The sequence below is a fragment of the Gouania willdenowi genome, chromosome 6 (assembly GCF_900634775.1).
Source record: "Gouania willdenowi chromosome 6, fGouWil2.1, whole genome shotgun sequence".
Classification (NCBI taxonomy): Eukaryota; Metazoa; Chordata; class Actinopteri; order Blenniiformes; family Gobiesocidae; genus Gouania; species Gouania willdenowi.
The window spans coordinates 60,325,462-60,348,054 of record NC_041049.1 but is presented as its reverse complement, the minus strand read 5'-3'; the positions used below and the strand labels follow the sequence as shown (position 1 = coordinate 60,348,054).

Genomic DNA, 22,593 nt, shown 5'->3' with positions numbered 1-22,593 from the left:
ACACTTTGGATTACAATACGCTCAATGATGATATGATATGATATGATATGATATGATATGATATGATATGATATGATATGATTATGGATATAATTATGGATTTTTGACCAAATGACACCAAAAAAAAGTTACAAACTGCAGCTTTAATCTATAATCAGACCCTCCAGGATTTTGCGATTGCAATTATTACTGCAAATTCAGCCAATCTCCACAAATTCTGTGTGGCCCTGTAAATTCTGTCCAATCACTGCAAATGTCCGTAAGGAAATAACCTGATTAAACCTCTACTATTATATATGATCTTTGATAAAGATTCATTACAGGTACTGTCTAAAACGGTAGCAATGGCAAATATTATTGGACAGCGGTGCTTGCGCCCCCAGGTGGTATCCCCACGCACACATTTACAAATTGCTGAACACATGAGACTCTTCTGCAGCTAAAGGGTTTGTAGCAAAAGTCATGAGAGTGTTTATTAGAACAATATTCTAATAACAATATTATTTTAGGATTTTTTTGTTTGTTTTAAAAACTTAAACTGATTCTCTGCACTGGAAACCTTTAAAATATGTTTTTCATTATTGTGAATCTGAGCTCTTTTCTGTGTTGTTTGTTTTAGATTGCAACAATCACAAAAATTGGTCTCGAAATCCTGGAGGGACTGTATAATGATATTAATGTAATAAGATTAGTATTTTAAAATGGCTTCATAAAGCATAAATGTGCAATTAGCTAAAAGTAGCTTAAAGTAGTGTTACATTTTGGAGATGGTAATATTGTAATACAAATATGTTACATTTTTATGCCTGTAACTAATAATATAAAATGTATGAGTAACTCGCCCAACACTGCTCAGCAGTATTGTTCCTCATTCCTTCATCATCCTCCTGTGTTTGACTCCTGTGCCCCCACACACACGCACACACGCACACGCACACGCACACACACACACACACGCACACACACACACACACACCTCTGAAGAACCAATGTCAGTGAAGTAATGTGCTGGTGACATAAGATCAATGCTGCAGGGTTAACGCTAACCTACACACAGCTGTTTGACCCTCGTGATGCACTGATGCACAGTGACACTTAGAACTGGTTTGTTCACACACACACACATGTTGGTGCACCAGCAGCACAAACGACAGAGAAATAAATTGCTATTAGCATTAAAATGACAATGATGCTTAAAATAGAGGTGGCATTTTACTATAGGGAGATTCAAGATATATCAAGTTTTCTATTTTGGTGATATGAAAAAAATTACAATATATACAATTAGAATATATGTATATATCTTATTTTGGATTAAAAGATGTATTTCTCAGTGCGTTCTAACCCATACCTTCCTCTAAACAAGAACTCACTCACACGTGCTGTCCCTTAGAGGAGAAGAAGCCAAAAGTGGCACGAATTGTGCAGCTGTTTTTATTAAATGCCCCATTGTGTGTTTTTTTTTCTCCTTTTGTGTATTTTGTTGTCCTATGTCTTTTTGTTTTTCAGTAATTTTGGACATCTTTCTGAGTCGTTTTGTGTACTTTTTTGGTATGTATGGTTTTCTTGGATTTGTTTTGTCCCATTGTTTTTTTTTTCTCCTTTTGTGTCTTTTGTTGTCATTTTGTTTATTTTTAATTTTATGTATTTCCATTGTTGAGGTTTGTTGAGGTTTTTTGTTCTTATATGTATTTTTTTTTTTTTTGGTCCCATGTGCATTTTTTTCTCCTTTTGTGTATTTTGTTGTTCTATTAAGTATTTGTGTTGTTCTTTTGTGCATTTTTTTGCTGTAATTTTGTGCATTCACAATTTAATTTTGTGCGCTAATTGCTAGTTTTTTTTTGTTTTTTTTTAAAGCACCGTGATATTATTTTAGCCTGTGTGTCATTTTGCATCAGCAATTTTTACCCATAATTGCTTTTCTGCTCAAACTTAATTTGAAATAAAACGACTGAGATTTCTATCGTATATCGCTATTTCGAGAAAAAATATCAAGATATGAATCCTGGTCCATATCGCCCAGACCTACTTTTTACCCACCAAGACTGATGAAATATGGATTATTTTATTAATTATTCTACTGGTGTGTTTTAACAGTTATTCCAGCTCAGATTTACCATCATTCAATCGAGATGAGGCTGAACACGTGAAATATGACGTGAGTTTTCCTGACGTTATCTTGTAAATATTATGAACACAGTGCATCAGACAGACTGGACGCCCTCCAAACAGATGTTAGTGTTTAACTGAACACATGAGCTTTGAGTGGAAACGTTTGACGGTTTTACCTCAGCACGAGGAAAGAACAACTGTCTGCAATCTGTCGCTGATCATCCCTCATTTTCAAACACATGACGTTAATTCTATTACGTCATAAAAATTCAGGTTTATAGGTGCATAACTCTTTCATTTATTAATGGACATAAATGCCATAATGCCTCAAAGCAAGAGGGTTGGATGTCTGCTTGTGCTCCCTCCCTAAGCACAAAGTACAGTATATACTGTATAGTCTTTTCTGAATGGCTGACGCTAGTTGGGCATTATAGCCTGTGATTTAGTAATACTGTGTCAGATTGGCTAAAATGAGGTGTTGATCAAACTGGTAGAGCTCTGAGGCCATTTCATCTAAAAATGAGGATTTCTAATAACACGGTCAGCCTCGCAGAGCTAGAAAAGTAAGAAGAAATTAGAGCGGAGTTGCTTTCTTCTTGTGAATAGGACGTTACATTTTTATTTTCCACAGCAGTTTTACCGTGTTTTGGACTAAATGCTGGGATTCATTGGATTTTTGAATGTCTGAGGAAGATTTTGAGACAATGGATGGAATATATGGATTCATTAAGACATGGCATCGCTTTAAAGGTGAGGAGTGATGGCTTGGTTACGTTGCCATTTTTTCCCTAAGTTTCACAAAGTAAAATGTGTTTGCTGTGATGGTTGTGCTTATATCAGTGGTTTTTTTGGCTCCAGTGCCCCTTTTGTCTGACTAGAACAATAGAACATTCTAATCAAAATCATTTTTATCCTCATTTTGTGTGTTTTTTGTGTAATTTTGTTGTTGTTTGTCTGTTTTTCTTATTCAGTATATTTTTTCTCTTATTTTGTGTGTCTTTGTTGTTGTTGTTGTTATTATTTAACTTATTTTCTCTCAGTGTGTGGTTTTGGTGTCGTTTGGTTGTTTCTTATGTTGTTTTGTGTGTTTCTCTGTTATTTTTGTGTATTTTTCCTCTCATTTAGTGTGTTATTGTTGTCATTTTGCGTGTTGATGGTAATAGTATTTTTCGCTCTTAGAACGTGTGTTTTTGGCGTCATTTTGTTGTTGTTTGTCTGTTCTAGGTACGCATACCCCCATTTGACAAACACTTAAAAACAGACTCTAAGCTTTCAAATGATATGAGTGAGAAAATGCATTTTGGCCCAAAATGATGGTCAAATAGGTGTACATATGACTATGTTTGCCTATTATTGACTCTTTATGCTAACCGCTAACCGCTGCAATATACAAGTGAGCTAACGTCCATGAATAGATGGATGCCACTAATCAGTGACACTTTTTACAGCTCATTAAAAAAAAAGAATAACTGCTGCCAGAGGTTTCAAAGGATCTTGAAGCTTACCTGTAATCATTCAGGAAATTTGTGAAAAAGAGAACATTTACATGAGTCAATATGAGCATTTAATTTGGTGAAAAAATTCTCTGTTATTTTTGTGGATTTTGTTGTGATCGTGGGTGTTTTTCTCTGATTTATTGTGTCTTTGTTGTCGTTTTGTGAGTTGCTGATAATATTTAGTATGATTATAATTTTTAACTAAAAATAAACCCCATATTTTTAATGCATTCCATTGTTAATTTTCCTCTCTCTTTTTCAAGTACCCTGTGTTCTACACTGCTCTACAATATACGAGCGAGCTGACGTCCATCAATAAATGGATTTACAGCTCATTACACAAATAATTACAGCTGTGGTGTTTCAAATGATCTTGAAGCTTGAATCTAAAATCATTCAGATAACATTTATAGAGTCAATATGTGCATCTAATAAAATAAAATAATCCATCCCTTACACAACACCTAGTGCCCTAAATATCAGACCCTTCCCTGCCTGTAGGACTGTTCTATCAGAATATGACAACAGCTCAGATCGGCCTCACATACACACACTCATACAGAAGTGATGACAGCACAAACATGTACATAGGCGTTCTGTAGGTTTTTAGTTGAACAGAAGTAATATCCTTCCCTGGAAATCAGATGCAAACCAGAGGGAAATCCATAAGAAAGAGGAACAAAGTAAAGAATGTTAGTGAGAACCACAATTAAAGTAAATATGGATAAAACTCATCATTACAAACCCTAAATACTTTGAAATGAAGGATAGAAAAGAACATTTTTAGAGACTCACAGGAAGGACTTGACATCCAGGCCTCGGTTCCGGATCTGGTCCATCATGTAATCCCAGCTGCCCGGATTGGCCCTCGACCGCCCTCCTGCTCCGCCCCCCCTGTAGCGAGAGGCTCCAGCTCCTGCGGGGCTACCCCGAGCGGGCCGGGACCCGCCTCGTGTACCTGCACCCCCACCCCCACCTTCGCCGCCACTGCCCCCTCCCTCTCCTTTCCCAGCACCCCCAGGCTGTCCAGGTGCTGTGTGCAACTGTCCCAAGCTCTGGGACGTGGTGGGGGGGTGGCAGAGCCCGGGGCCCGGCGGCTGGATGAGAGGCTGTTGGAGGCTCTGCTGGCGTAGCAGCATCCGAGGCCGGGCCGGCCCCGATGGGAGGTGTTCCAGAGTGGAAGCATAGGATAAGACGGGATCCCCAAAGCTGGAGGAGAGAGAGGGTGATGAAGGCCATGCGCCACAAACAACTGCATGATGAAGAGGAGCAAAGGAGTCAGAGTTAGTGTCAGAGGAAGGAGAAACAGAGGAGGAGGAGCCATGGCAGGTGGAGGTGAGGAGGAGAGAGTGATCAGAGATTAGACACGGAGAGGAGGTCAAGTTAGCATCAGGAGGAAACCAGCAATTATTGGAAGTTGATGGTTGTTGAACGGAGGATTGTAAAGATGATGGAGGACTGGTGAACGAGGACAAAGAGGAGGAAAGGTTGCTGGGAGGTGGTGGGAGGAGGAGGAGGAGGGAGAGAACGAGGAGCGTGAGGCAGCAGCAGTAGCAGCAGTAGCAGAAGTAGCAGTAGAAGGTGCAGCGCGAGTGCCGCTCGCTGTGTGCTGCGTGCTCCTCGCTGTGTGTCGCGTGATGCTCGCGTTTCTGTGGCGCACTGAAACGTGCCGACTGTGAGCTGGCCGTGTGCGTCAGACGTGTGTGAGTCCTGTGTGGCTGTTTGCGTGAAGGTGCGTTCCTGGATGGCAAAGGTCGCAGATAAACCGTCGGCGCGGGCGTGGAGCGACGAGGGTTGTAGCGACTGGGGGTTCTGCTGCTCGAAGGCCTTCCTGATGAGGTGTTTTTGGTCTGAGAAGAAATCTCCATGTTTCCTACTTGTCAGTCAGGTTTCTTCATGTCTGACTCTCTCTCTCTTTTCATTTTGGTCTTTTAAATACGTGCTGCATCTCTTGGGATTGGAAAACAGCCAAGAGAGTTAGAGTGTCAGCTTCTCATTTCTTACTCCTCCATTCAGATTCGCCACACTGTTTTTGTATTAATGTCCTAACATCATTCTAAATATTTGGATTCCATCACTTGCCTTGTTTTAAACTTAATTTTAGTCTTTCCCAGAGGTAGAAGTATTCATGTTACTGTAACTGAGTTGATTTTATGGATACTTTTTTGAGTACATTTCAAAATCAGAAATTTTACTTGTACTTAAGTACATTTTAAAATAAGTAAAGTAATTAGTTACATTTCTACACCCATTTGTTACTGAGTAAATAATTATTCTTAGTTTTAAAATGACGACAGACACTTTGAAACCACAAAAAGTGAAATGACCAGACAACAATCAAATGCATCACATCATAGCCGACCAATCAGATTAAACGTAAACGGTGCCAAAACAGCATTAAAAGTTGGTTATTTTCTCAGTTTCTTTAGTTCATGTATCTATACTTAGAGCCTGAAATTGTTTTATTTTTATTTTGAATTGAATTCATTGGTGTTATTTTATTTTTTAAATATTTTACAATTTGACAAACCTTTTATTTTGTACCGATACCTTTGTGGAAAATAAATTAATTGTGATAGATTTGGTCTCTTCCTTTTTTAAGTTTATACATGAGATGTTTACTGTATGCAAGGGAACCGTACCAAGATTTATTACCAACAATAAACATGGGGGTGAAAGTAACCAGTAACTTTTAATTCAAGTACTATTTAAGTGAGCAACTTTTCACTTGAGTATTTTATGTATGACTTACTTGTACTTGTATTTCAGTATTTCAACCAAGTCAGAGTACTTCTACTTATAGATATATTCGTATTTTAGTCTAACGGTTAAAACATCTACCAGTTAGTGGAAGTGAAACAGTTGGCAAAGGGGGAAATGAAAGAGGAGAATTAGAGGGTTGGCTTTACACAGCGACAGGGAGAAGGCGATGGGAGCGATAAGAGCAAAGGCTGACGATGGAGGAGAGACAGAAAATGGGGCGAGAGACGCAAACACAAGAGACGAAGACACTTATAGCAGTCTGGAAATAGAATCCAATTACAGACGGGGGCAAAAAGAAAGATGAGAGGAGGAGAGGAGAGGAGAGGAGAGGCGGGACCAAGGAGCGAGGGAGTGATGAGGCTGAGATATACTGTAGTGTTAAAAGAAGGTGATAACATCGCAACCAATCCAAAATCTATCACCTTGTTCACAACACACTCATAATAGCTCAGTTAAAAATAGACTTAGAGAAATACATGCTATGTTGTATGTCATTGAATGGAGGAAGGAACGCTGGCCGCGCGTGAAGCATAAAAATCCAAACGTATTTATGGGGCCATTATTATTTGTGTGTGCGTAATACAATCTGTGTGTCTGCACCTTTATCTGTGTGTGTAGAATTAGGATTTGTAAATTAAGTTGTCTGTGTGTAATCCATGTCTGTATTAACGTCTGTATGCATGTGTCACCGAACCGGGACACTCTATTGGTTGTCTCTCCGCACGGGACTTTTGGAACACATTTGACGAACGCGATCTGTAACTTTTAAACTTGTAACTCCTTTAATACCGCTAGAAACCACCAGGTGGTACCAGGTAGCAGACCCTACAATCGGATCAAGGTACAGACACACCACGGATTGTATTACGCACACAAAAATAGTTTTGTTACAATAATGACCCCATTTGTATTTGAAAGAGAAAATATTTCTGTGTTTCCTTTTTTAAATTATTATTATACTTGCAGGTGCAGTTCCTCATATAAATAAAACATGCTTTCCTGCAGATTCTTCCAGGGCACTATAGCACGTGTCAGCTGGAGGCTTTGGAAACAGCTTGAGCAGCTATTGTTGTCTTCTCCTGATGAGAAAGCACATTTCACACCTTGTTTTGGTGCCACATGCTGAATTACTTCTATATGCCGGCTGATGTGGACCTGCTGCTTTACCCACACTGGCTTTATTTATCTGCACACAGCTGCAGCTCACAGTGTCACATGGTTCAGATACTCAAAGCACTGACTTTTCACGGCAGTTCTTTACTCACCTGTTGGGTCTCAGTCCTCCAGAGTGCATGTGGCCCTGCACCGTCTGCCACCTCCCAGCCTTTGCTCCTTCTGTCACCATACTCTTCACGCTGTCACTGCGATAAGGACCCCCCCCAGCATCCCCATGCCCAGTCGCCGCCCCCTTCTGACCCCCTGACACTGCCCCACTAAAAGAAAGAGATGTGCGCATGGAGATCCCACCGCAGACAAAGGAAAAAAAGACCAGAGTGTGAGGAAGATGCACTTAAACACACAAAGAGTACAGTGATCAACCACAAGGCAAAAGAGGTGAGGCCAATCAGCAGAGGGTGTATAGGGACGAGCAAGCCTGGTTGCCTGAGTGAAAGACAGGAGGATGAAAAGGAGCTGGATTCTAGAGTGGAAGAAAAGACGGGAAGTGGGAAAAGGAGGAGGAAGAGGAGAGGAATTTACACGGAGCCTGTGGAGGGTGGAAAACCAGCGACCAGTCGCTCCTCTGGGCCTGGGAGAAAAAAATCCATCTGCCCTCAATGGAGGCAACAGTGCACAGACTATTTGTTTTGGTCTGATTTTGCTTCCATGAGGGAACAATACTAAATAAGGCTATTCATGGAATCTGCTTTGATCAATTAGAGCCAAATCAATACCTGAAGAGAATCTGTCCAAGGGCAAAGCATTCAGATAAGAACTACATAACTATGTAGGGAATAGTCTTTGCTATCATTTCTTTTTACCAAATTATGCTGCTGGTCAGATTAGGTTTTGATGTGATTAATACATGATGTATTTAATGGATGGTTAGCAACCTTTTCAGCCAATAGGAACTGATTGTATAGACCCATTTCATGTGACGTATGCATACTCAATGCAAAACAACCGGAGAACTACATTGTACTAGCATCGGCACGAGATTGAGGCACTCTTCTTTTCTTCTAAAAACAACACAATGCCATGGTGTTGCACTGTTAATTTAAAGAGTTGCGTCTTGTGGGGTTCCTCAGGGCTCTGTTCTTGGACCCCTTCTATTTTAGCCTTTAAATGCTTCCTTTAGGACAAATTTTACAGTTTTTCAATTTTTCAAGCGTCACATATGTAAACAACATGGTTTCTGCACCAAGTATACGCGTGCACGTCAGTCACGTTTGTCCACAATGAAATGGGTCTATAGGCCACTGTTTCCAAACCTTTATTGCCCCATGTACCCCTTAGCCTTTATTTCTTATCACAAGTATCCCTTAGCTCATGTTTTAAATGATCCATTTGTGTTTGCAGGCTCATCTAAACTCTTCCCTGTGTCTCGTCCAACATAAACCTCGAATTTAGGCCTTTTTATTCAATTATTTCTGTTGAACTTCACCTTTTGGTGAATTTTAAAGAGTTGTGGCACAATTTATTATTGATGGATGAGGAGAAAAGTATGTGTGCATGTAAAAAATAATAAAAATAAAAATCTGTAATGTTTTTGTGTCCCTCTGGAGGTGTTCACGTACCCCAGTTTGGGAAACACTAGTATAGGCCATATGAGCAAGACTGGACAAAACCTACTGTGACATGTGCTTGGACTAGGAAATCCAGATTCTTCCTGATCTTAATATGAACGTCAGGATTAGTGTAGAATATGTGTCAAACAGAGGAGTAGTTATAGAAACGACTGTCCACGCTCACGTTTACATGTGTAAATCATATTAAAATGAGACCCCTCAGTGTGATCACAAAACTGTGGCTTTTATCACCAGTAACAGGAAAATAAATCATTTTAAAATTATTAGAGCAAGAGAAACATGTAAGACGGAGATGATTTAACTGTGGAGATAATTGAATTAACATAGACACGCAGGTTGCTTAATAGTTGACGTATTCACGCATGTGTGTGTGTGTGTGTGTGAGAGTGGGAAGTGAATTAAGGAAGAGAGGGAAAATACTACTGTTACACAATATTTTCCACAGCCTGTTTAATACTCAGATAAACGACAGCAAAGCCTGATGTGCGCCTTCATTCACTCCCAGCAAGAAAGGTTACCTATTTTACTATTATTATTATATTATTATTAGAAGGTAAATGTGACTCACAGTGTAAAGCATGGTGAGACTAAAGTGAAGTCCGTTTACAGATACGTCATCAATCAACAACCCCGCCGGCTCACTCACAAACTGCTGAATGACGGCACTGCTGGTCATTTATTCCCAAAACACCAGTTGGCTGATGTCATGCACTGCAGGACTTTGGGTTCCACTGATCTTGAAATACATCTCAAAAACACTAGCTAAAGTTTATGAATTTTCTTATTATTTCCTACATTTATTTTTAGCCAAATTAGGGATAATAATGTGTAGATTTTATTCACCTCAGTTGAAGCTGATGACTCAGCTTTAGGGCCCCCTAGGGGCTCATGGGGCCATATGCAATTATATATCATCATGCCTTTAGCTAGGAACGCCTATGAGTGTGGATCAAATTCTGATTTTGATTTATAGCAAACAATCTTAAAGTTTTTGTTGTTGTATTAAAGAGTTTATAATATGTTGCATCTAAACTTTTTTACAATACAGATTGTACAGAGTTCATGTGACTATTTTTCAATCTACCTGTCAGTGACAGGTAGATTGAAATAACTGTGTTGTGTCACACAGTTATTCACTGTGTGACACAGGAGGTAAAATGATGACAAACTAATCATATTTCCCTCCAGCCACACTTTACGGAAAAGCTCTGCATGTGTTGTAATTGTCAACTCATGCTTTCTTTCTCAGCTGCTTTGGGTTTTAAAATGTCATGTTTGCACTGAGAGGAGAGCCGGTCAAAAATAAAGAACATCAGTGCCCTCTGGTGACATGAATACATTTGATTACCATGCATGGCTCTGCTGCATCTCTGTCTGGTTACTGTGTGCAGGGATCAGGAGGAGGGGGAGGGGCTTTCTCTGAAGATCACCTTTTGCATTTAACTCCGACCTGACAATGCATAAGGAGAGGCCATCAATCAAAACCACGGCACAAATGACACAGTGAAAGCAGCGGTCAACGCGGGGGACGTGAGGCTGGTTTACAGGTTTACTGGTCCCAGGACAAGGTCGAACGTCTTTACTCTTTAATAAAAGTAGCCATAAATCCCTGAGGCTGTAAATCATTGGTCTACTTCCTATGAGTGAATTTGACAATGAGCTGAAGTGATATCGTAATATAAATTACTGTCTACGTACATCAGAGTACATAATACAGAATAAATATAATCTCTCAGATAAACAGCTCGTTAGCTCACTAGTACAGACCTTCCAGGAATTTGCGATGTTGCGATCGCAACTATTAATGCAAATTCACTCCCCGCGGATTCTGCGTGGCCCTGCAATTCTGTCCAATCACAGTTTTAACCAATGTGACTAAAGATTACGCTCAATTTCTGTGGCACAACGTGGCTGAAGTCCGTCCGCTTTGGGTGAGCCACACAAACTTCCAAAGCCGGCAGCCTCCAGGAGTCCCCCAGTGCGACCAGTCACCATTTAGTCTGGTTACAGACTGTGTCACAACAGCCAAACTGACTCTTTCGAGCCAAATAGCGCAAAATTTGCCTCACGAACGCAATCGTTTAATGATCTCCTGCTGCTCTAGAAGGACTATCAGAGAAAATAACCTGATTAAACCTCTACTATTATATATGATATATGATCTTTGATAGAGCGTCAGTACAGGTACCGTCTAAAATGGCAGAAGTGGCAAATATCATTGGTGCTTGCGCCCCCTGGTGGTATCTCCACACACACTTGTATAAAGTGCTGAACGCATGAGACTCTTCTGCAGCAAAGTCATGAGTGCAATAATGAGATTCTCACAGGAAAATTATTATTTATTTATTTGAGGATGTTTTTGTTTTTGTTTCAAAAACTTAAACAAACTGATTCTCTTTGTAAGAATATCTGCGCTGGAAACCTTTAAATAATGTGATGGAAATAATCAGGTTAAAATATTGTGAATCTGAGCTCTTTTCTGTATTGTTGTGAAATAATTCAAAGGTAATTTTGTTTTTTGGAAATTTGACCAGTTTAGGCAAAGTTATAGAAAAATAATAAAGCCTCAAAATGCTGCAACTTTTGCCACAGTTTTTTTTTTTAAAACCTGCCCCCAAATCAGGCATTTTAGGCCACAACAATCTCAGACATTGGTTGTGAAATCCTGGAGAGATTGACTAGAACCACTTTCCAGAGACCGTGGGACGACTGTTGACATGTGTAGTAGAACCAAGTCACGGCTGAAAAATGACAGAATTGAAGCTTGAATCCAATAAATCCTCGACATGGCCCAGAGTAGGGAGCTCATATGATAAATGAGACATGCTGTCATATCAGACATTAAAGCTGTGGATCACAAACAGGAAATGATTTGACCATCTGCTGGACATACTATTTGGTGATTTTTTTTAAATTATTTTATCGCTTTATCCAATCCTCACATTAGCTGGGTTTCCATTACAGATTTTCGCAAAATAAAAGCAAAATTCCATAATGTCGACAAAATATAATTGCATTTTGAACGTGTTTCCATTCAAGGTTGTTTTGGAGCCTTGTAACTCCCGTGAACTCTACAGAAGATAGTGACAAACAACGTCTTGGAAACAACACTTATTATGTACTCTGTCCTTCTTACAGACTAAGGGTTTACATTTAAATGGATACTTTCATAGGGAATTAATAAGGGGCAATCATGAGAATTGACAGAAAACTTTTAGAACTGAAGGTTGAGCCATAACAAGGATATTAAATATAGTTGGGATTAAATATTTTAACATCATCTTGACTTAAACAACCAGATTTCATGCAAGTACACTCAAGGAGAGGCTGTTGCATAAAATGGTTTTGAACAGGACTATTTTACTTAACTGTAGTTGCATTTCCATTACCTTTGAAAATGCACAAAATCCAAATAGCGCAATAAATTTTAAGATTTTACGCTTTCATGAGGAGGTTTTTCAGACGTGTCCATATTGAAATGTGTCACAAAAGCGCTATGGAAACACTTTTTCTGCAGATACACGTCACAGAATGTGACGTACCTGGTCACATGACCACTTCTCTATGAGAAAACATGGCACGGTACGTGTGGACAGAAGAGGAGACCCAGACATTTCTTTGCATTATACTTTAAAATTATTCGTGCCACATTAGACGTGAAACAACAAAGGAATACAGAGTGTTATATGGAGGTTTGGAGCGTCCGTCTTCCTGCAGAGAAGTCTCGCGGGATGAGATTTTACAGGAGTTACAAGGCTTTAAAACAACGTTCAATGGCAACACGTTCAAAGCGCAATCATACTTTGTCGACATTTAGAAATATCGCTTTTATTTTGTGAAAATTTGTAATGGAGTTTTTTTGTTAAATAAAATATTTTGACAAACACTGCACTGTTTGGTATCAGTGCCAATGTTTTTGGCCACTTAGATTTTAGGTTATTAAAGGTGTTGAGTGGAAACCACATTTTTGATGTTTGCAAGACTTGAATAATTGTAAAAATATATTTGTTGAAATGTTGTGTTATTTAATTGTATTATTTTGAAGGCATGCTTATATTTGTTTGTATATGGCACAGTTACGTATTTTCAGTTAATTCCTCATATGAAAATGTTCTACCTTTGGATATTCCCAAGCTTAAGTTCCCATGGAAATGTACTGGAAATGTTCCACTTGAGTTAGTAACTGTGCTTGTAATAATTAAAGTCAATGTTTTTCCATCCTTATTTGTGTGGTTTGATATCAGAGTATATGTATAACCTTGATGAGTCGGGGTTCGACACTGCAGCAGAAAGTGGAGAAACTGAAGCAGAAAAACTGAAAAGTAAAGTCAATTTTTGCCTCCTATTTTTCTATCTTTATATTTGTCATATTAAATAAGGCTCGTCTCAATGATTTTTTTTCTAAATCTACTGAAGTGGCCAAGTGCAGCCACTTGTCTGATAAAAGGTTAACAACAAATGACCCCCCCGCGCCCCTCAGGCTCCTCGATGAATGAAGCCATGACACAAACGCTGCAGTCAAAGCAGCGTTTTTCAGACATAAATCCATCTCTCTGCTGCTGTGTTCATAAACACATTGATGCCTCCTTTCTCCAGGCAATTATTCACACAATTCACATCGGGAGGCCATGTTGACGCTGAGCTATAGGGAAAGGTTTAGGGCTCTGAGTTAGTGTAGGTTAGGTTTTGTGTTTAGGTTAGTCTCGCTTAGGTAAGATTTAGGTTGATTCCCATATTGTAGAGAGATTTCCACTGTACCACACACTGCCCCTGTGTTACTTCTCTTTGGGGTTGGGGGGGGGGGGGGGGGGGGCTTACATACATACAAATAGCTTTTCACTATAGATGCACCCACACCACCCTGACAGGATGAGGGATATTTTGCACTGCTCATCCACACATGAACAACACTTCGTTAACCGCTGCTCTGCACAATGCATTACACCCACATCAGGTACAGAACATTTATTCCACAACAAGGCTCCAATAGACTCTCTAATAATTGCTCATTTCTACTCGACACTAGACTGCAGAGGGATGTCTCAGCTTAGCATCTTCCCAGGACCCAGAGGACGATACTGGCGGGACTTTGCTGGTGCTTTATTAGAATCAATTCAATTCCGGGTGAGAAAAAATACCGTATTGCAACAGAAACAAAAAACATTAGCTTATATCTTCAGATGCGATTTCAAGCAATTTAATGTTAGAGCAAAACATGTTAGATACGTTAATGCTGATGGGAGTCAGAGAGAAGCCACAGATGGATGCAAGACTAAAGGTGAGCACTGCAACCTGGTGTAACGGTCAACCCTCCACAACAACAACCACAACAACAACAACAAAAACAACAGACATAAAGGACAGGAGAGATACGAACAGAGGAGGAGGCGGGTTAAAGAAAACACGTCTCATTGGGAGAGGAAATACGAGGGTTGTCCGTCTCCATGGTTACACTCCATGGGAGAGAGGTGAGAGGTTAGAGATCAGGAGCCATTAGTGTGAAAGCTGCAGGGCTGTAGGGAGTGAGGGGGCGTCTGAACACTTCCCTCCGTGTTCATTTAAAGGTGACAAGATGTGGAGAGAAGCAGCGGAAATTATCCTTAGGACGGAATCACAGGGCAGCACCGATGTGAGTGTATGGCATTCATCAGTAATCATCAGTAATCATTGGTGCCCCCCAGGGTGCTACCATTGGAGGAGTTGCTTTTGTTTTTTATAGTTATTACTATTAACTATTGTACACTCTTACATTTACATGCACTTGTACACATTATGAACACAAACAGCCCGTCTCATAAAAGTGCAATAAAAATGTACTCCATTAATTTTATTTTTGCTTCCATCTTTTCAACTACTTCAGACGTATCCATAGATATAACATTTATTATAATTATAATTTTTAAACCCTTTTTATGTTTGTATGGACTTTTTATCACAAGAACATCTAATTTTTTCAGCAGGAAAACCACTAAATATGCAGTAATTCCAAAAATGAATGAGGGCCAAACTGACATATTTTTGATGAAAATATTACAGCAGAATTGATTTTAATTATTTTTAGCACAAGGACAGTTTTGAAAAAAAATGAATACTTGTGCGTGTATATTTTTCCAGATTAAAAATCCAGGCCTTCACTGAAATTTACCTACAACTTTATGCAATGGTCTCTGGTTGGTAGGGGGTCATTACACCTAAAACATATTTTCCTTTATTTTGAAGGTAGATGCTTTGATCTATTAGGTATTAATTGAAAAAGCATCATAAAATGTCATGATTACAGTATATAAAAAATATGTGATTTAAAATGGGAGTCAATGGGGCAAATTTGGTCACAAGGTTACAAAGTGGCAGTATTATTTCTCCTTTTCTATAGACTTCCAATACACAGGACTTTGGAATTAAGCAAATCAAAATGGAAACTTGCCTTAAAAATGACTGGATAATTGAGAGGCAAACAAATAAAAACAACCAAAATGTCACTTTTGGTGACAAAGATGCTCTCAGGGTAAACATTATGGAAATGCTGAAAAAAGAAGAGTCGATAAATGTGTACTGTGTACACACTGCAATGCTATGCCATTCATGGAGTATTTTATTTTATTCTTTAAAGCCTTAAGATAAATATTCTTCATGTCAAAATGCAGCCAGAAAATCACAATTATATTTGTGGGCATTATGAAACCCACATCCAATTTGATTTAATGGCTAGGGGTGGTGAATAACCATCTGGAAGATGAAATGTTCGCGCACTGAGGGTGCGGGGGCGAGGGGGTGGGGTGGGGAGGTTTGGTGGGGGGGAGAGAAGCTGAAGTGTTGCTCAGCCCCTGCCTCATTACAGCCCTGCTCATGGAGGTGGGGTAAGGTGAGGGGGGGGGTCTCTTACCAGCCATGGACCAAGACTCACTTGAGTGTGAGGCGAGGATCTCCATAGGGGGCATAGGGGGAAATGTTTAGTACGAACTCCTTGGGAGGGTAGGAGCTCCACTTCTGCTGCACTGAGCTGCTGTCATTGTTATTCCAAAAGTCTCTGTCTAGATCACTGCGGCCAACGAGAGAGACACAAGTCAGAGGAGCATTACTATGGACCAAACCCACGGGCACAGGCTTGGTATGAGGACGAGGGGATGTTCTCACAGCTGCATCCAGTGGGAGTTCCAAAAAGATGAGATGAATGCCTATTTTTCTGCCTCAAGCAGACAAGTCACAATAGCGTTTTAATTTAAAAATAAAAAGTCAGCCCGGGGGGAGGGGGAGGCATTTACAAAAGCTCTTCAAAAAGCAATGCACTGAGGCAGAGATACAACCAAGAGATAGATAGCAGGAAGAGAGGCATAATTTGATGAATACACACAGCATGTGATTACATTCTGTTCATCGAGCATGGCACCGCTGATGAGAGACATTTGAGTAAACATTAAGAAGTCTGGGCCCCCGTCCACGATGTGAGCAGTAAGAAAGCAGTGAAGGCATGAGACATGAGGCAGAGAGTAAAGTATCACGGGCAGGTCAAAGAAGAGGAGGAAAAAGGTGATCGGAGGGAGTCACTGAAGTCAAGCACGGCAGTGGTTAGAGCTGTGGACACAGGGACAGAGAAAAGGCAACGCACAAAGAGAGGAAATCTGAAGCTGAGATGCCCAAACAAAGCCAAAACCAGTGAGAAAGGGAGAGAAATTAGAAAACAGGAGAACCCCAACATTCCGTGACCTTCACACAGTCAGAGAGCATTTAAAACCACTGTTTAACATTAAAAACACCGGAAACATCTGCAGAAAGGCCAAGCCACACATCATCATGTTAAAGAATGAATTAAGTATGCTTAACAATATAAATGTCACATTTTCTGGTGCTGACTGATGACCTCGACTTATCAAAACTGCTAAATGCTTTAATCTAAGTATAAGCCCTGGAAGAAATGTTAGGACACGTGGTTAAACTCCAAACATTTAGAAAAAAAAAAAAAGTCAGTTTCACACCAACCTGCAGCATCGGAAGCAACCAAAGAAACAACCTTTAATATGAAACCTAACAATGAACCAATCTGCAGTGGATTTTCAGCTTTATCTTTATGTCATTGTGCAGAACCTCATTGGTTCTGTGTTTATAATGAGTAACTTGAAACTGAACCAAACACAGTTGAATAGCAACCAGTTACCAAGCACCTACTTGATGGCTTTCTTCTCCCCTCGCCCACGTGCTGAGTCAGGAGTGTCTGCTGTTTCCAATCCTGGCTTATTCCTCTTCCCCTTCAACCAAACAGGCAGAAAAAATAAAAATGAGCTTCAACGTGTGAAATAGATCTGTATTTGCTGGACTAATTTCTATTGTAAAAGCCTTTCCCATTATCTCAGGAACGCTATGCTATCAGTCCTTTACCTCGTGGTCTACTGATCATATTAATCAAAGTCAAAGCCAATCTGCTTGAAGATAATTTTCTCACAATGATTATCATAAGAGATTTAGCGCAAAGATGGATATCTAGCCATTTAAACAATAGAGTTCAGTATGTAGAAATAAATAAATAAGTGGTACAAAAACAAAAACAAAAATATTTTCTTGTGGAATTCCAAAAAGGCTCAGTTTTGGGGCCTAAGCTGTTTATAATATATGTAAATTATATTTGCAAAGTGTACCAATTTTTTTAATTAATGATGTTTGCTGACGACACAAACATATTTTGTTCTGGACAAGATATTAATAACTTAACTTGATTAGTAGAAAATGAATTGACAAAGTTAGAAAAATGGTTTAAGAAAACCAAACTTTCTTGAAATTGAAAAAAAAACCCAAAATGGATTTGTTCTGGAAATTGGGTCTGAATGGAACAGAAATTGATCGGGTCTATGAGACCAAGTTCTTGGGCGTCATCATAGATCACGAGCTTTGCTGGAAGCCACACATAGAACATAATAAATATCTAACACAACTGGCATTCTACATAGAACAAAAAGTATATTAAATAGCGAGTCATCTCTTATATTACCTTACATGGCCTATTGCTCAGAAAGCTCAGGTAAGACATGTAAAACATATGTAGATTAATCAAATTACAAAAGAGATCATTAAGAATAATACATAAAATGGAATTCTGGACATCTGCTAACAAACTGTTTAAAAAATCTAGAACAATAAAACTTTTGGATTTAGTAAGGTTAAAAGTGTTACAGAATTTGGGTATTATTTCACTTTTTAAACTAAGAAAAAGGACATATAATTTCAGAGGGGTTCATATTTTTGAACAAAGTACATTTAGAATAAATATTAAAAGAAGATGTTATATATTATAGGTTGAATAGTTTATAAGTTGAATATATGCTGTTATTGAGTTGTTTCTAATGCTTTTTTTTTTTTAATATAACGCTGTTTGGGGATGGGCTCAGATAAGCCCATTCCATTTTTGGTTGTTTAATTAATGTTTATTTTTTTAATTGAATTGTGTATGATAGATTACAGCCAAGACCCTAAAATGTACATGGCAATTGGCTCTTTAAACGAAGTCCTTCCCGAGCCTGATTTCACACAGCCACAGAATAACCTGCAATAACCAGGGAAGTAATGGCAGTTCTAAGGCTTGAAGGTATAGGGTCTGCTGTGCGCATTCTTGTGGAAAAGCTCATTACAGTTAAAGGTGTCTCACACATGTCGCGCCGCAGGTAATCTCTATCGACACTTTGCTATAAGTGGAAGCGAGAATGGATCAGTTCACAGCCTCGCCTCTCAAATACCACAGATGCATCACAGAAAGGGATGATACACCAAGGGGAAACCGTATTATCTGTAGGAGGGACTCTGAGCTTCTAGCACGCTTCAGTTTGGCTTCAATACAATGTTGGCTCAAGGAGGGGGTGGGTGTGTCTCTGTGTGTGTGTGTGTGTGTGTGGATGGGGGGGGTTAATTGTATCCTGTTTGAGCCTTGTTTGCTGAGGCCTTAAGAAACATCTCCACAGTGCTGGTTTTAGGTGTAATTATGGTTTTGTGCAATCTTGGCATCACCACTGGTTCCACATTAATCTTCTCAAAAGCCATGAAAAGAAAGTGCTCTCTTACAATTCTTCAATGTCAGACCGCGGACAGATTATAGATGTGTTGCGGTACTACTGGGTCTGGAGCTTGTGTTAGAATTAGGCAAATCAACAATTTTATTTTATTTTCAATTCCAAAATTGAAAAATTTTGACAGTTTTATATTTAGTTTGAAAAGGACACAAGTGACCATGACTGTCAGTGTAAACCAACAACATCTACATTCTGATCAGGACATTCATCACATAGCACTGGCATGAGAGGTTAGATGGGATTTTGTTTCGGTCGTTGGAATTTACCAGAGGGAGCCAGGGGCGGACGGCCATCTGGCGTACCAGGCATCGTCCGCTACTTTTTTCTTTTGACGAGTGAGCGGAGGCAGACATGGGAACAGGTGGCCAAAAATTGTGCAAAAGTAGCAAAAAAAGAGAAGTGACTAAAATGGGCCAAAAACAGTCACAAGTGGTAAAAATGGGCAAATAAAGAGGAGTCAGGTTGTATGTAATGGCAAAGGGTAGCCTAAATGGGAAAAAATACGACAAACAATAGCGAAAAAGGGCAAAAATGTGGAACAAAAAGAGGCAAAATGTCAGGGAAAAAAAGAAACAAGTGGTATTTATTCTGTAAAAGTTAGCTTATTTGGATGAAAAGTGTACAAACATTCGATAAAATTGTCAACAAGAACTTGCAAAGATGAACAAAAAATATGGAAAAAGGGATAATTATTGGCAAAAGGAAGTTAAAGTCAGAAAAAAGTGTCAAAAGGGGCAAAAATGGGACAAAGAAAGTTGTAAAATGGCCAAAGGAAATAGGTTAAAAGATGTTAAAAAGTTTTCCCCTTTTAAGGTTTTCTGCGGGAATAATAATTAAAGTGAAGACAACAGCCACATGTTGGGAATCACTGACTTAATAACAGCTTCTACATGGTGTCTGATAATTAGTGGGCTGGTCTGGACAGAAAATGCCAAGGTAGAATTTTTGTCCCAGTCCACCCCTAGGTGGAGCTATTCTGTATCTATTTCAACATTCTTCAATTGCTAACGAGTGAGGATGAAGGCATCCTTAATAATGTTTTCCATGTACTTTATTATCATTCCGCAGAGGTGGCAAAAGTGCTAGTCTTCAGTATTCAGGTAAAACTACAGATACTTGAATAAAAAATGACTCTGGTAAAAGTAAAAGTATTGAAGTTGCTCCCTTACTTGAGTAAAAGTTTTAAAAAACTACATGCTACTAAATGTATGTAAATGTAATCCAAATAATCAGTTTTAGCCAATAGCTAAATTAATTTGTAATAGCTGCCGTTCAACCCTTAGAGGGCAGTCACTCTGACATTTTACAAAGACGCAAAATTGAAATACTTTAACTAAAATCTGAAGAGTGGGACAAGGATTAACAAACAACACTACTTAATACCCAAATACATATGTATTCAGCTGAAAAAAGTGGGTTTCTAAATTAGAACAATCCTAAGAACACCATCCCAACCATGAAGCATGGGGGTGGAAACATCATACTTTGAGGCTGCTTTTCTGCAAAGGGGACAGGACAACTGTACCGTATTGAGGGGAAGATGGATGGGGCAATGTATCACGAGATTTTGGCCAAGAACCTCCTTCCCTCAGTAAGAGAATTGAAGATGAAATGTAGCAATGACACAAAACACACAGACAAGGCAACCAAGGACTGGCTCCGTAAGAAGCATTTCAAGGTCCTGGAGTGGCCTAGCCAGTCTCCAGACCTCAACCCAATAGAACATCTTTGGATGGAGCTGAAACTCTGTGTTGCCAAGATGTGTCTGTAGGAGTGAACCAAAATCCCTGCTGGAGTGTGTGCAAACCTGTTGAAGAACTGCAGGAAACGTCTGACATCTGTAATTGTTAAGTTTTCTGTACTAAATATTAAGTTCCATTTTTCTATTGTATCAAATATAAAATGAAAAATAATTATTTGTTTTGAATTAATCATACAGTGTGTTTTTGTATACTATACATGCACATATGTATAAGTACATATGTATAGCTAAATAAGTGCATATCCGCATCGATCAGGTCGTCAGAGGATCCATCAAGATGAGATTCTGGTTTAGGAAGTATGTCTAAATCTAGCATCAGCAGAAGCTATAAATTCATGCTATAAATTCATGCTCATACATATTTACATTCCCAGCAGCCAAGCACGTGACATCCTGGCTATTAGGACTGTAAACATCCACTCTCAAACCAGTAATACACACAAAATAAACCATTAAAGGAAAGCAACATTAAGAAAAATGCACAAAAACAAAACCCCTCCAAAGGATTTGTGTGAGCCTCTAACCAACGACGAGCCACCTCAGATCTACATAATCAATATAAAAGGAGCGTATGGAAATGCAAATTGTGCTGCATCTGACTCCATTCCCACCTCAGAGCTTTGGATGCTAAGCCTGTTTCACAGCCCGCTTTGACAATAACACAGCTGAGGGAAAAATGATAATGAGCCACAGATGATATTAGTGGCACTCAGGGAAACAAAGCCCCTCATCTGTTGTATAATTAGCGCTAAAGTGAATTAGAAAGGTCATCGAGTAAATGAGCGCAGACCAGACATGATGACTGGTGGAACAACCACGTAAATGAAAAGGTAATGATAATCACACACCACCATGGAACTAACCAGACTTTTACACAATGAATACATCAGAGGGTCATTTGTGAGGTATTGATCAATCCTCCATCTATCTATCTATCTGACTATCCTGTACGGCAGGGAAACACACACTTTTGTCTTGTGTAAATGTGTGTCAGCTCCATTAAATGCTCTATTGTGTTAAAAATATGAATAAGAAGTCACTCAGCCATTCATATTAGGGCTGGGCAATATATCGTGATTCAAGATATATCAAGTTTTCTATTTCAGCGATATAGAAAATAACAATGTTGCCTATATCAAGATAAATCAACTTTCTTTTCACTTGTTTTTATTTATACTTGTTTTAGGAGCCGCTGCTTTCACTCCTTCTTAGATTCACTGCTCTGGTGATTCACGCGAGAGCCAGAGCCGTATAGAGATATAGATATAGAGAGCTAAATTCAAATGGAGGGCAGGAAGTGAAGTAGCTTGAGAATCTGCCATCTGAAATAACTAAAATGCCCATGCTTTGTGTAGTTTACGGCTGCTGCAGTCGTTCTAACCTAGAAAAGGAAAAGAGATTTTATAGAGTACCGAAGACTGTCGTTCACAAAGGTGAGAAATGTAAAAGGCTCACAGAACAACGCCGTAAAAAGTGGATTTTTAACCTACGTCTGCGGTCGGTAGGAACAGAGTATGTGATGTCCATGTCTGTAGCGACCACTTTCTCAGAGGTATGCTAGCGAGCTAACTTTGTTTTTGTGACTGTGTTTATATAGCATTAGATTGACGTTAAATGCTCATTTACTATATTATTAACCTTTTTTCTTTCACTCCTGCACA

At 39.2% G+C, this 22,593-nt stretch overlaps 1 protein-coding gene across 4 annotated transcripts in view; it reads right to left on the bottom strand.

Moving 5' to 3' along the window:
• syt7a (synaptotagmin VIIa) overlaps positions 1–22,593 on the bottom strand; it is a 166,770-nt gene that overhangs the window by 40,587 nt on the left and 103,590 nt on the right. For 2 of the 4 annotated variants that reach the window (XR_003674264.1, XM_028449420.1), the window contains exon 1: positions 4,404–5,544. Coding sequence is in view for 3 of the 4 variants with exons in the window: in XM_028449420.1 (XP_028305221.1) it covers positions 4,404–5,476 (1,073 nt within the window). In the remaining variant the exon portion in view is untranslated. Of the gene's footprint in view, positions 1–4,403; positions 5,545–17,281; positions 17,362–22,593 lie in introns of those variants that run through there. The other 2 variants (XM_028449422.1, XM_028449423.1) reach the window with 2 other exon arrangements.